This window comes from Arachis hypogaea, chromosome 10 (genome assembly GCF_003086295.3).
Source record: "Arachis hypogaea cultivar Tifrunner chromosome 10, arahy.Tifrunner.gnm2.J5K5, whole genome shotgun sequence".
NCBI lineage: Eukaryota > Viridiplantae > Streptophyta > Magnoliopsida > Fabales > Fabaceae > Arachis > Arachis hypogaea.
This window is the reverse complement of record NC_092045.1, coordinates 34,042,439-34,057,160: the sequence shown is the minus strand read 5'-3', so window position 1 is coordinate 34,057,160 and position 14,722 is coordinate 34,042,439. Positions and strand designations below refer to the sequence as shown.

Here is a 14,722-nt window from a genome sequence, read left to right as displayed (position 1 = left end):
GAGCACGTCTTTCTTGATGAGGGCACTACATTCCTTGTTCATTGTCACAGTCTGTCCTCCTTTTAAGGTTCCTTTCTTGGTCAGCAGCTCCTTCATGTACTTGATGTATGTAGGCATCTGTTGGAGAGCTTTGATAAAGGGGATGTTAACACTAAGAGATGCAAACATATCTAGGAATCTTGAATACGACCTTTCCTTCTCACCTCCCAGGAGTCTCTGCAGAAATGGTGCCCTTGGCACATAAAATTTCTGAATTTCCTTCCCTGTTGATTCTTTTCTTTCTACAGATCCAGTTTCCTGTTCCTTTCTCTCCAAGTTGTTCTGAGAACTCCCTTGGTTGTGCTCTGTTGATTTATTGGTATTTTCTTCCAGGATTTCTTCATTTGCAAGAGTAATTGCCTTATACTTTTCCCATCTCATCTTCTTCATTTTCCCTCTTGGGTTTTTCTCTGTGTCACTTGGGAAACTATCAGTGGACTTTGGAATCTGCTGTGAAAGATGTCCTACTTGAGATTCGAGGTTCTTAATAACCTCTCCTTGGCTGTTTATACTCCCCGTCACTTCTTCCCGAAATTTTTTCATGGCTTCAGACTCTTTGCAAAGATTGGCAATCATAGCTTCCATTCTAGCCATTCTATCTTTATCATGTGGTGATGGTTGGTTGGACTTGGGGTGTTGAGAGTGGTTGTTGTGGCTTTGGTATGGTTGCTGTGAGTAAGTGTTTTGTGTGGTCTGGTATGGTCTTTGGTTGGAGTTTTGGTGAGTTGAGTTGTTATACTGAGTTGGATTGTGTGGTCTGTGGTCTTGGCCTTGGTTTTGTTGGTTTTCCCACCCAAAGTTTGGGTGGTTTCTCCAACTAGAGTTATAGGTTTTAGAATACAGATCATTAGCTTGCCTAGATGAATTTCCAAGGTAATTAGCTTCCTCCCAGTTAACTCATTCTTCTGTCTCCAACTTTTCTTGAGGTGATGGTTGAGTATGGATTGCTGCGGCCTGATTTTTCTCCATTTGCTTGGTCAATTTAGCCAGTTGCTTGGTGATCATCTTGTTCTGAGCCAGGATTGCATCCATATGGTTTAATTCTAGGACTCCCCTATTGTTGCTTCTGTCTGAGGCATAAAAGTATTCATTGCCAACCACTATCTCTATAACATCAATGGCTTCTTCAATGGTCTTCTTCTTATTTAGGGAACCTCCAGATGAGTGGTCTACAACCTTCTTCAATTCATGATTCAGCCCTTCATAGAAGATATGGATCTGCACCCACTCATTAAATATATCAGGGGGCATTTCCTTGCCAAATCCTTGAATCTCTCCCAAGCTTCATAAATTGTCTCACCATCCTGCTGTCTGAATGTCTGTACTTCCATTCTTAGCCTGTTTACTTTTTGTGAATGGTAGAACCTCATCAAGAATATGCTCATTACATCTTCCCAGGTGGTCAAGCTTTCCTTGGGAAAGGATTCTAGCCATTTTGATGCTTTGTCCCTCAAAGAAATTGGAAACAGTAGTAATCTATAGGTGTCAGGATGAACACCATTAGATTTAATTGTGTCACATATCCTTTGGAATTTAGTGAGATTCTCATTAGGATCCTCTTGGGCACTCCCTCCAAAAGAGCAGTTGTTCTGGATAAGAGTTATGAGCTGAGGTTTCAATTCAAAGTTATTAGCATTGATAATTGGCTTTTGAATGCTGCTACCACAGTTTCCTGGGTTTGGATTGATGTATGATCCCAAAACTCTCTTCTCTTGTCCAGCAGGGTTGGGTCCACCTCTTTTGGCATGGTTATTCACCTCTCCTTCATGATGGTTTTCTATATCATCCTCCATGGTTATATTCAAATCTTCCTCCTCTGCTTCTACACCGACAACCCTCTTTCCTCTTGCTTCCCTCCTTAATCTCAGGAGGGTTCTTTCTGGTTCACTATCAAATAAGGTTGAGGCTTCTCTTCTACCTGTCATATAATGAACAAGTACAAGAAAAGAAAATGCAGAGTCCACTAAAATAGAGTATAGTTAGCTTGGTTAGAGCAATTTATCAAATAGTTAGTGAGTTAGTTTGCTGGAAAGTAAAGCAGTAAATAAAAATTCAAAAGAAATGACTAAAAATTGCACAAAACATGATGAACAACTAAAATTAAAATTCAATTAATCAAGAGAAAAGTAAAGTGCTCAATCTAGTTATCCTCCAATTCAGTAATTGTCAATACAAAACCAATCCCCGGCAACAGCGCCATAAACTTGGTTCGCTAAAATTTGCCTCTCAACAAATTTTCTACCGGCAAGTGTACCGGTTCGTCATCAAGTAAAAACTCACAATAGAGTAAGGTCGAATCCCACAGGGATTGGTAGATCGATCAATTATAATTGGTGAATTGTGCTAGTTGAGTGAAATCAGATTTGGTTGAGAATTTCAGAAGGTAGAATTGGTGGGAAACTTAAATTACAAGAAAGTAAATGACAGAAATTAAATTGCAAGAAATTATATGGGAATGGGGAATTAGCATGAAAATTAAAGAAGCAGAATGTAAATAGAATGGGTAAGATCAGAGTAGGGGATTCATTGGGTTTTGGGAGATATTGAACTCTCAGAATCAAATTATTTTCATCTCTTCCTCAATCAATTCATTCATTGACATTGCTTGGCAATCTTAGATGAATTGATCCCAATGTCTTGGTTCACCAATCTCTCTAAGCATGAACAATTGGCCAATGTCTTGATTTAATTACACATGGGAAGAGTTGAAGTTCGGTCACTGACTATACCACACAAATTCATAGATCAAAGTATTGGTAGGATTACATGTTACTATATCCATCCAACCCCCGATTTAATCCAATGTGAGAAAGCAATTCTAGCATGAATTCTTCATCCCTCTCTCAAGGATCCGAAGAATTCCAATTATGGACAGCTTCTTTCTCAAGACAACTATCCAATTAAATTAAGACCGAAAACTTTCTAACAAAAATCAAGAGAAAAGAAAAAGGAAGAAGATGAAAACTACTGTTGATCCATTGAATTACAATAGAGCTCCCTAACCCAATGAAAGGGGTTTAGTTGTTCATAGCTCACAAAATAGAAATTGAAATCAAAAGATACATTCTGAATTCTGAAAATGAAAAGTCCAGTAAGTCTCAAATAAAAAAAAATGGGGAAAAGGCCCTTTCTAACTTAAGTTCTCCACTATTTATACACTTTCTTCCGTTGATCTTCAATCTCTGAATTGGACTTTTGGCCTTGATGGAATTGGATTGAAGTTTCTCCAATTGGATTCCCTTTGCTATTGAGAGGATCTGTTTGAATTATGAATTATGATGCTTCACGTTGGAGTCAACGTTTGATGGCCAACGTTGACTCAAACGCCATTTAAGAATGAATCAGAAAAACCAGCTAATCTGGTGTCATTGGTGTTTGACTCAATGTTGGAGGGCCAACATTCTGCTTACCCACGCGTACGCGTGCTTTATGCTAAGGCGTGAAATCTGAAATTTTGCGTGTTCACGCGTACGCGTGCACCACGCTTTCGCGTCAGTTGCCCTTTTTCTTATAGACGTGCATGCGTCATTGATGCGTACGCGTTGATTCAAGTTTTTCAATTCCAAATTTTGGGCTTGGCATCACGGACGTTGGAAGGAACGTTTGAGGCAACATTGGACCTCCAACGTCACTTTATGACGCGTACACGTGATCCCCGCGTATGCGTAGATGGTCATTTTTGCCATTCTACACGTGCGTGTGACGCACACTTGCGCGTGGATAAAGAAGTTTTGCTCATTCACGCGTACCCGTGATAGAAGCGTACACGTCACTCAAAATTCATTTAGCTCCAGAATTGACTTTTTCATCACAACGTTGGGGGGAACGTTGGATGTCCAACGCTCCCTCAAACGTGAACATCAGTAAATCATGCAGAGACTTGCTTTGCCCCTCTTCCAATGTTGGGGGCGACGTTGGTGATCCAACTTGGCCACCAACGTTGCTTCTTCTTCATCTTCTCCAAGCTCCTTCTCCAACCTTCCTCCATACTTTCTTTCACCTATCATCAACCAACACATGCATCAAAGCTTTGCTAAAGTCATGAGAATTCTAATCATTCTTAGCACACAAGTAATTATACCATAATTTTCATGAAATTGCATCAAATTAATCATAATTGGATGAATCTAGGTATGCATGAATTTCTACCCAATTTGCTTACTTATAACTCAAGAAAGTGCATAAAACCTATTAAAAACAAAGAAAAAGGCTAATAAAACTAGCCTATGATGCCTTGGCATCACAACACAAAACTTAAATCTTGCTTGTCCCTAAGCAAGTACTGAATTATTAAGAAGAAAGAATGAAATAGAAGGGGATGCTCATGTCAGCAAGTCATTTTTATTAGTTCATGGGGTTTTATGCAGAAAATGCAGTAGTTCACTTCTTATTGATCTTTAGGCATAGAATGTCTCCTTCAAGCATCAATTTACATACTGCTATGACCTCTTATTATTCACTCATCCTTGGTAATTACTTTTCTTTATTTTCTTTCCGTGTAAGTTTTAGCTCAATGTCATGTGTTGTAGCAGTTTCTTAGCTTATTTGTACTCAACACATATTCATTACAGAAACTTGGCTCATAATTCTTCTTAGAACATTGATGCCCAGCACCTCTTTGGGTTACTAAATGTCTTGTAACTAGGTTGTTCTTGATAGTGGACTTTTGGTTGATAATTCCGGGTTAGTTAACCCAAGTTACCAAGTGTTAAAGTACTCCATAGAACCTAATCATCCAAGCAGATCCTAGTATAAAGACACCACAGGTATATGTCCTATGGTCCAAGCTATTGGTGTCTAGCCTTATTCCTTGCTTTATTTTGTTTTTGCTGCCACTTTTGGCTTTTCTTTTTCCTTCTTTTTGTTTATTTTTCTTTCATCCAAGGACTTTTATTTACTAAGATTCATAGACAACATGCTAGTGTTTACTAAAAGGTGAGCAATCTATCCTTTATTCATTATGAGTGAGCTACTACACAATCAAACATATATCACCACTTACTGTTGTTTCACTTCTAGATAAAAAGGAACTATTCCTCTTCTTGTTCAAACATTTCTTTTATTAAAATTGAAAAGGCTCATGGGACAAGACAAGCATTCAAGCAGTGAAAGTGAAAGCTCACACACCTAGGCTAGTGATGAGTCCATATTTTTCGATATATTTTGGCTTGATTTGAATAGATTCTAGTATATGAACTCGCACTTAAGCACCAAAATAGCATACTTTTGTGTTTGATCCCTAATTTGTTCCTAAATGTGAAAACATGCAATTTTGTGCTTTAATAGAGCAAATTAATTCCACTTTTTTATCATTCGATGATGTGATATGGTTTGTGAGTGATTTCAGGCCTTGAAGGCAAGAATGGATGGCCAAAAGTGTAAGGAAGCCTGCACAAGGGAGAAAACATGAAGAAAACAAGGAAAAGTACACACAGCGAGGTGTGCGTGCGCACAACCCTGCGTGCGTATGCACAAGCAAGAACTTTCATGTGTGCATGCGCACGAGCACCTGTGCGTACGCACAGGAGGATTTTTAGCCGAGTGTGCAGACGCACACATCTGTGCATCAGCTCAGGATCCAACACGTGATTTCATTAATGAAACACGTGCAGCGCGTATTTTGAGGCCTCTTGGCCCATTTTGGAGGGCTGGAATGCTGAAATGAAAGGCTATATAAAGGGGATATCAACACATTTGAAGGCACTTACTTAATTAGCTTAGGGAGCTCACTTAGAGAGTTTTAGAGAGTAATTAGGAGTAGGAGTAGGAGTAGTGTAGCATTGCTCTCTTAGGGTTTTAGTTTCCATTTTAATTGTAGCATTTTATAGCAAGCTTTGATCTTTGATTTTGCCTCTTTAATTGTAAGTACTCTCAATTTCCTCTTTAATTATAGCACATTACTTTCATTTGCCTTGGTTCAAGTTACTTGTTTATAATTGCAATTTTGTGTTTCTTGAAGTTTTGATTGCTGAATTTTATGTTTCATGCTTCCTTTATGTTTGATTGCTTGTTTACATTTGGTTTTGTTGATAGTTGGTTATAGTTCTCCATTTTCCTTTTACAATTTTCCATGTTTTACTTTTATGCACACAAGGTGTTTGTGAAAATGCCAACCTTAGATTTTGAGTAGATTTTCATACCTTGGCTTGTGGGTTGAATTCCTAGGATACTAGAGTCATAATTTCTGACATTTAGTGGTAATTCTTGGGTAGTTAGTTGACTCTTGTTTCCATTGACGCTAGCCTTTTATCAACTAGTTAGGTAAGTTGGTTAGGACTTATGGATTAAGGTCAATTATGCTTGCTTGACTTACTCCTCGATGGTTGGGGTTAACTAGGCGAGAGAGACTCATCATAATTACCATAGTTTTGGTTATGGCGATGATAGGATTCCTTGGATTCTCATTCCCAAGTCAAGGCTCCTTTTATGCATTAATTACAATTTTGCTCATTACTTAGTTCTTTGATTTCTTGGTTCTTTTAATTTTTAATTTCTTGTTTGAAAACCCCCTTTTGCCTTAACAACCAAAGAAATAATACTTCAATTGCGTCCTAGGGAGAACGACCCAAGGTTTAAGCACTCTCAGTTTATATTTTGATTTGAATTGGATTATTTGATTTGGGAGTTAATTATTGGTCTAAACTATACTTTCAACAAATGAAATTCTACTTTGTGAAAATCTAGATCGACGATAAACGCCCAGCATCAACTAGCATACTTATTGCAAAGTTAAACATACAAAATGCTTGATGTCCTAAACTAACATTTAACTATTAACTAAAACAAACATGTTCTTTCTTTATTGAATAGAATAACCAAGGAGCAATTCCACCTTTCATTTTTTATCATGTTTGTCTTTCTTCTTCTTCTCGCTTGCTTGCTTGCTAGTCTCTCCCTTGGTTCTTCTCTCCTTCTCCTTCTTTGTGGCCTTTGACTCTATTGTGCCTTTGTGACATTCATCATCCTTTCGAGGGTCATAGGCATGCCTGGATACAGCCAGGTTGGGTGTTCATCCTCCAGTGGTACTCTGGCCTTCATGCATAACCTCATAATGGTGCTTGGATAATGGAGCCAGGCTTCAGCAGAATTTTTCTCTGCAACCCTTTGGAGTTGCTTTGAGCTTTGATTTATGCAGGAAAATATTGAAAATTTAAAGAAAAGAATAAGGAGGAACCAATAATTGAAGACAAGTGCAAAGAGAATTTGTAGATGCTGTCAACCCTGACCTCTTCACACTCTAACAAGTATAACCTGAGCTATAGAGATCCAACTGATGCGGTTCTAGTGGAATTAAAAAGCTAACTTCTATAGCTTTCCAACGATATATAATAGTCTATGATTACTCTCTGGACTCACAGCGCTAAATGCGGTGACATTGGCGTTCAATGCTATTCCATGTCCCACCTGCACAATGTCTTGGGAGTTATGGCGTTTAACGCCATGTCAGCAGTGTTCAATGCCATTCCACTCCCACATGCAATAAACTGAATCACAAGTGACGTTCAATACTAGAAACTTCGCGTTCAATGCCAAGAGCCCAGTGAAAAAGAGGAAATAGCGTTCAACGCTACTCCAGCGGCGTCACTACAAGAAAACAGCTCTATTGCCACGCTTTTAAAGCATGGCGAAAAGCTGAAAAAAGCGTGACGATAGCTTTTTAGCCATGCTTTTTGAGCTACCACCATGCTTTTGAAAGGGTGGCCTCTTAAAGGGTAGCGGTTGCTCTATCGGCACGCTTTTGGTGACCTATCGCCACGCTTTATTTTTTGCCACGCTTTTGCAGACTGCCCCGCTTAAAAAGTGTGGCCATATGTGAGAGATACGGCCACGCTTTTAAAGCGTGGCGATAGCGGGAGATACGGCCACGCTTTTGCAGCGTGGCGATAGCGGGAGACCAGGCCACGCTTTTAAAGCGTGGCGATAGCGGGAGATACGGCCACGCTTTTAAAGCGTGGCGATAGCTGGAGATACGGCCACGCTTTTAAAGCGTGGCGACAGCCTTATCAAATTTAAAAAAAAAATTCAATCCCTTTTTATTACCAAACCTATAAATATAATATGCAATTTTTATTACAAGATAAATTAAACAGTAATTAATAACAATTTTTGGTATAATTGTTTTATACATTAATCCTCATACAAAACTTTCCAGGTTTTTTCAGTAACAAAAAACCCTTCAACCTACTATCCAACCGAAATTCACTAACTAAGCAAAACGCATGTATAATTACAAAAGCAATGGAAAATTAATAGTAGGTCTGGGATCTCAAGATCACGTCAGGGTCCCTCATTTTCTGTATTTTATATTTTTCTTACAACCTTGTGCCCAACAAGTACATAATCGAGCTCAATATCCCCCTCTCAGAATGATTCCCAACAATGTTTGGTGGAGCTGAAAAAAATAACACCAACATCAACAAAATGATTTCATTTCCTTTTCGTAGAACATAATGAAAATGCTAACAATCTTCGACCAAAGACATAACAATGAAGAAATAAGGAATAACCCCATTGGCAAGCAAGCTCAGTGCTTTTTTTTCTTTTGCAAAAAAGAAACAAAAAAAAAAGGTAACAGGAACCATTGAATTACCATGCAAAAGGGAGAAAGGAATCTAACCAATTGGCAATGCAGGATGCAATGCAAGTAGGTAGAGATCAAATTTCAGTAAACAATTTAAGCAGAAATTAGGTATACTCGTCATGTTAATACGAGAAGGTTCCAAAACTCAACGGACAGAATCAGAATTACCTCTTGAATGGTTTTCTTTAGATCAAAAGCATTTTTCACTCGAGCATCCAGGAAGGCCCATGTATCATGGAAGTCTAACAAGAAACAAACGAAAGATGTATTAAGAAATGTCTTCACTTGTTACAACACCACATCAGAGCCACAAACAGCTTGTTATCCATCTAAGTATAAGATACTATATTGATGGAGTGAGGTGGGGAGGGGCATAAAAGAATAAATTCCATTGTTTTTCCCCTGATTACATACTTTATCAAGATACTACTCAAATTCATTTCCATGAGAAAATTGGTACTATGACAGGATCAGTTCAAGAAAATAAGGAGAGTTTGAGAGAATGGACAATTGAACACAGTTAATATTTTCTGGCTATTCACATACTGAAAAAGAGAGAATGAGCGGAGGGGGGAATCAAATGGAACTGAATGATTGATGAAAGATATCACAATCGACAGAATGATTACCATAAAAAGAAAAGCACAAAAAACACAAAATAATGGATGGAAAGCTTAAATCAACCAAAAAATACGAGAAAATTTGTATGCTCAGAAAGAAGGGGCAGAAAAACAAACCAGGAGATGTATCTGTCAGCATATAAATCTCGGTTGTCGAGTATGTTCCTGCCAGGACAGTGCGCTAGGCATACCAATCAATATCAGAAGCATTGTCACCTGCAGCATGCCAAATCTCATCCACCAGTATTGCCCTCTGCTTAAAACTAGTTGGAACATTCACTGGTTGAGCCTGTAATGCAAGATATATATATATATATATATATATATATATATATATATATATATATATATATATATATATTAAAAAAAAAACTCAAAAGCTGCATGTAAGATATATATCCAATGCCTAATAATACTTCATAGTCAATTAGGTATACTCTCACAATTTAGTCCAGAAATCATCACATGCCGCAGCCCCTTTTTTCTTTTATCAAGCAATATACATAATCTAATATATTCAAAAGTGTCCTAAGGTTTACTATTATGCATTTTACCATTAATAATAAAAGAGGGGGTGGAGGTTACCTAATTGATCAACAACTTGGCCATAAGCCATAAAACAAAAAAAAAAAAACTTAAGAAAGTCTTCAGTCTTCACCCTTTACTGCTATGTACTTTTACTAGTTGCATGTTAAAATTTGCTTAATTTTATTCTTCTTTTATGTTTTCCAAATAAACATCTCATTGATTCTAAAGCTAGTATAACTTATTTTAATATACTAAAGTTATTGTGAAATTACAACAAATATGCAAAAGTGAGTTGGTGATATGAATAAGCATGCCATGTACTGAAGAAACGAGCAATTCTAACAGATCATTGGCATTGCAAAAGGGTACTATCATACTATTTAAACAGTACAATGCAGCTCAAGCACCAAAAAAATATTAAATACCTTCTGTTCTGGTGGACCAACATTGGTTGTCCTTGTATTCAGTATATCCTCAATGCCCTGTGAGTTACTACTTTCATCCATACTTCTTGAATTTTTATACCTCCCACTACTCCATTTGGCTCCTCTGTTTGTCCTTGAAAACTTTGAATTGAAAGGTCGCTGAGTTTGGGCAACAGAAGAATGTCGCTTCAAAGCAAACAAAACATCATCTGATGTACTTCGAATTTCAGATCCAAAAATAGCAGAGTCCCATTATTTCAACCATAAGAGTACCTGTCTCAGACAAAAAACAAATCAATTAATGGGTACAAAAGCAAATTGTTAAAAAAATTAAAGAAAAAAGTAGAAAAAAATGTTTATATCTTCCAACTATAACTCTTGTAAGTAATTTTTTCCAGAGCTAAATTTCATACTAGAGATGTACCTCACGATTTGTTTGTTCATCACTAAGAAGCTCAGTAAATGACTTTGGTGCATATTTATCTACCCAAAGTTGCTCATGCACCATTTGTGATGCAGGAACATCTAGATAGCTTTGGCCCTCCAAACTAGCTTCCATGGTCTTTTAAAAAAGAATAATCAAGTAATAATTAATGCAACCTCTGTTTAATTTCAAAGTTTAACATAATTTACAAGTCCTATCAAAATTCAAAAGATTTTAGAATGATTTTACCAGTCTTGAAAATTAACCAAACAAAAATATCCCCGAGTTCACGTCAGCAACAGTTAGTCTTCTAAACTGACGACATTTCTTGGATTCAATATTTATAAATTGCCTAAAGACTCAAACCCATAAAAGAATTGCTGCATTTATAATCTAAAGAGAGAAAATTACAATATTGGACCTACCCAAAAGCTTCAGCCAATTTGAATTCTCTTGGAATGTATCTTCTAGCTTTCTCTGCCTTCACAAGATGGAGTTAATACAAGGCACTGATAAACAAAGAAACAGAACAGTTAATGAAAGAAACAATTCCCATTTCCCACAAATTAAAGTTGAACATACATAAACAACAGTTAGAGAAAGATTCATTGTTACAATTTTGCAGACTTAATGAATTACCTTCCTCTAAATACCCATGGACGCTTACCATAGAACCATACCCAGATGAAGAAGATGATTTTGCTTCTACAGCTTCTATAAACTCTGAATAAAAACAGAATGCAAATAATCATTCATATATAAATGCATGTAATTAGAGAGCAAGAAGAACTTAATTATTGCCTTTAAAGCTGTTTCAGCTGTATCGAAAATCATGACACATCACTGTATCGAAAATCAAAAGCTGTTTCTTTTTCCTTGGCATTTCAATTCCAAAAACTACTTCAGTTAATTCGATTTGAGGAATATTCATAACACATTACTGTATCAGCTTAAGTATAAACTTACAAAACTAACCAAACTAACTAAACACTAGCTTGCTTTAACAGTATTGCTAATTTAAGAAAACATTATTTCATACTGAATCAGCAATTAATGTTTAAAACAGGAAGAACAAGATCAGAGTATGGTACCGAAACATTACCACAAGCCACAGTGCATTCCTCGCTAGTTGCACTAGCTTGATTTAGCTTGGCACTCGATACCTAAAACCAACAAACAAAAATATTTTAAAAGTGAAAGATCATAAATCGAAGTAGTTGAAGTGAGAGAAGAAACTTACAGAGATCCATGATGTGGTTCCTGCAGATGGCACAGTCATCCACAACAATATTTGCAATCAATAACAGAAGCATTTGATATTAATAACTTCAAAGTGCGAGATAATCGTACTAAAAAATAGGAACAAGTTAGGGTTTAAGGAAAAACGAACCCCAAGCCCAGAGAGCAACAGCGTTCCACTTCTTGATCTCGAAGAGCTTGGGCTTCTTGGTGGAAGGGCCAGCGGCGCTGCTGGAGGGCTGGCCGGCGGGGACCATAGGAACATCAGAATCAAGTGTCGCATTAATCTCTTCCTTTCTCTGGCGGAGGGGGCACTAACGGAGGGGTTGTGAGAGAGGTTGACTAACGAGTGTTATTGGAAGCGAGAGTGAGAACGCCAGCGAAGAACGGCCACTGCTCCTGTGTGAGAAGGATGGAGGAGGAGGAGAAGAGCGCGGTAGCTGGGACTCGCGAAGGCGCCATGAAAGCGACAACGAACCCACCACCGCTGCTGCCGTCCTGCGTGTCAGCGTGAGAAGGATGGAGGAGGAGTACATTAGGGTTAGGGAGAGAGGGGGCGCCGCTGCTGCGTGATTAAGGGTTAGGGGAATGGGGAATAAGGGTTTTGTTAGAAACGAAAAGTTAAAAATTTTTTTGGGAACTTTTTTGGCCACGCTTTTAAAGCGTGCCAAAAAAGTTATAAAAAACGGCCACGCTTTTAAAACGCCAGTATAAGAAAATCCTGTCACCACACTTTTAAAGCGTGTCTGTTTTTCTCTATGGCTATGCTTTTTAAGCGTGGCAAAAAAAAGTGGTCAAATCTCTATTAAATAGCCACCCTCAACAAAGCGTGGCCATTGACTACTTTTAGCCACGCTTTTGAAGCGTGGCAGAAAAAACGTGGCCGTTTCTCTAATCAATTGCCACCCTTACAAAAGTGTGGCCATTGACCCTTTTCGCCACGATTTTGAAGCGTAGAGAAAAAAATGTGGCCAAATCTCTATTCAATCGCCACCCTCACAAAAGCATGGACATTGACCACTTTTGGCCACGCTTTTAAAGCGTGACAAAAAAAAGTGTGGCCATAGACCTTTTTCTTGTAGTGCGTTAAACGCGAGACTCGCCAAAAGGATTGCACAATTTGATGTTAGGAGTGGAATTTGACGCCATCAAACTGGCGTTTGATGCCATCTACTTGCAATACAGCCCAAGATCCAAGGAAATCATTCTGAGCTTTCGAATTAATGACAAGATTTGATTAGATTGAATGGCGAAGATCCATTTTCAAGGAAAATCTCTTAGCACAATTAATTATTCAAGAAATTGATGGTTGATTAGGTTAGGAGAAATTGAATTGCCAAGGGATTGGGGTTCCATTTATTTAGGGTTTGCCATGAATTATATCTCTGCATAATCAAAGTAGATAGCAATAATTGTTAATCTACCTTTACCTATGCCTATATGAATATCTTCAAGTTGTAGATCCAAAGCGAGTAGTTACTTTAGTAGAGCCAGTTGATTCCGGCGATTCTGTTGATAATCAAGCCCAACTAATCAAGCTCACAACCATCAACACAATAACTCACAAGGCTCAGGATCCAAAAAGGGCAAGGAAGATCATTAGTTAGAGTTAGTTAGGAAGTACATTTGATTATAATTTGAATTTCAGAATAGTCAGACTAGTATAAACTCCCAAATTATTTTTTCATTGGGGGAAAACTTTCATATTCTTATTTAATTTTCTACTTCTTTCACATTTTCATACCCATTTTTGTAATTATTTGAGCTATGAGTAGCTAATCCTCTCTTCATTGAGGGAAAAGAGCTATGTTGGATTTCAATTCATTAATGTGACTAATTCTTCAACTTCAATTCATCTTTCATTTGTTTCTTTAGAAAGAGTCTCCATTCTTCATCAAGGATCTAAATCTATCGGAAAATAATTTATATCTAAATTAGATTTTATGATCACTTGGAAAAGTGGATTTATAAAATCAAGCTTGAAAACTCTTTCTCTCAATTCTCATGATTATGGATATGGATTTGATAAGTGACATTGAATCAATTCTATCTAGATCTTGAAAAATTGGGTGGTGATAAGTCAAAGAATGTGTTTCATCTCTTCTCATGTGCAATTGATAAAAGAATTAGCAATTGATCAAGTCAAGAGAAATTGAATTACCAAGGAATTGGAATTCAATTACTTATAATTTGTCAAGAGATTAATGATTGCACGACTGAAGTGGAGATGAGAGCTACTGATCATGAGGACTCAACATTTCTCTACCCCAATGTTCTTCCCATTATCATCTTCTTACCTTACTTTAGAATTGCCTTTAATTGATATATTTATATTGATTCTTTTCCTTGCACTTTACTATTGCTTCTACTCACCTTAATTCTTGCCATTTACATTCTATTTATTTATATTCTTGCAATTTAAGGTCTAGTCATTTACATTTAAGTCATTTATTGCTTTCATTTACTTCTTTATCAAGTCATTTATATCTTAGCTTGTATTACCAATTGTTCATTATCCAAATTTGAATCGTCTAACTAGAATAATCAATTAATCATTGCTTGCTTAATCCATTAATCCTCGTGAAAATGATAACCCATTCGCCGTTGTATTACTTGATGCGACTCGGTGCACTTGCCGATAAGTTAAGCATAGAAATCTAGTTTCATGCTATCCCTACCATATCCAAGAACAAAATACAATTATACTCACCAATCACATAGAACAAGATAGAATATAACAGAAAATGAACATAGTCAGACGTATTGGTCCCCAATGAATTATATTATCAGTCGGATTAGTCTCTAAAAATGATTACATTTTGGTATTTTGTAAGACAGGGATCAATTTATCGTCGATCGATCCTAC

General features: G+C 37.2%; 1 protein-coding gene and 1 non-coding gene across 8 annotated transcripts; one reads left to right on the top strand and one right to left on the bottom strand.

Annotated features, from left to right (window-relative positions):
* The first annotated feature begins 1,272 nt into the window (after positions 1 to 1,272).
* LOC112719518 (small nucleolar RNA R71) lies at positions 1,273 to 1,379 on the top strand. Its single transcript, XR_003161817.1, has one exon. It is a non-coding gene; the product is annotated as a small nucleolar RNA R71 (small nucleolar RNA).
* Positions 1,380 to 8,087: 6,708 nt separating this feature from the next.
* Positions 8,088 to 12,635, bottom strand: LOC112715553 (RING-box protein 1a-like). 7 transcript variants are annotated; one of them, XM_072204819.1, is made up of 10 exons: positions 12,008 to 12,432; positions 11,858 to 11,877; positions 11,720 to 11,780; positions 11,257 to 11,340; positions 11,043 to 11,126; positions 10,618 to 10,755; positions 10,194 to 10,466; positions 9,358 to 9,529; positions 8,789 to 8,862; positions 8,088 to 8,431 (listed from the first exon to the last, which is right to left on the bottom strand). In XM_072204819.1, the coding sequence occupies exons 1-5, from the start codon at positions 12,111 to 12,113 to the stop codon at positions 11,101 to 11,103; spliced, it is 297 nt and encodes a 98-aa protein (XP_072060920.1). In that variant the 5' UTR covers positions 12,114 to 12,432; the 3' UTR covers positions 8,088 to 8,431; positions 8,789 to 8,862; positions 9,358 to 9,529; positions 10,194 to 10,466; positions 10,618 to 10,755; positions 11,043 to 11,100. The 7 variants fall into 7 exon arrangements, with proteins under 7 accessions (XP_072060920.1, XP_072060924.1, XP_072060921.1 ...); XM_072204823.1 differs by having other exon boundaries at positions 11,285 to 11,340; positions 12,008 to 12,431; XM_072204820.1 differs by lacking the exon at positions 10,618 to 10,755 and having other exon boundaries at positions 12,008 to 12,635.
* Between the last annotated feature and the right edge of the window lie 2,087 nt (positions 12,636 to 14,722).

Coding starts and splice junctions, on each gene's coding strand:
- LOC112715553 (XM_072204817.1), bottom strand. CDS start 12,139: ATGCGACACTTGATTCTGATGTTCCTATGGTCCCCGCCGGCCAGCCCT. Junction 11,781..12,007: donor TGTTGCTCTCTGGGCTTGGG/GTTCGTTTTTCC, acceptor TGTTGGTTTTAG/GTATCGAGTGCCAAGCTAAA. Junction 11,127..11,256: donor CCATGGGTATTTAGAGGAAG/GTAATTCATTAA, acceptor TTTGTTTATCAG/TGCCTTGTATTAACTCCATC.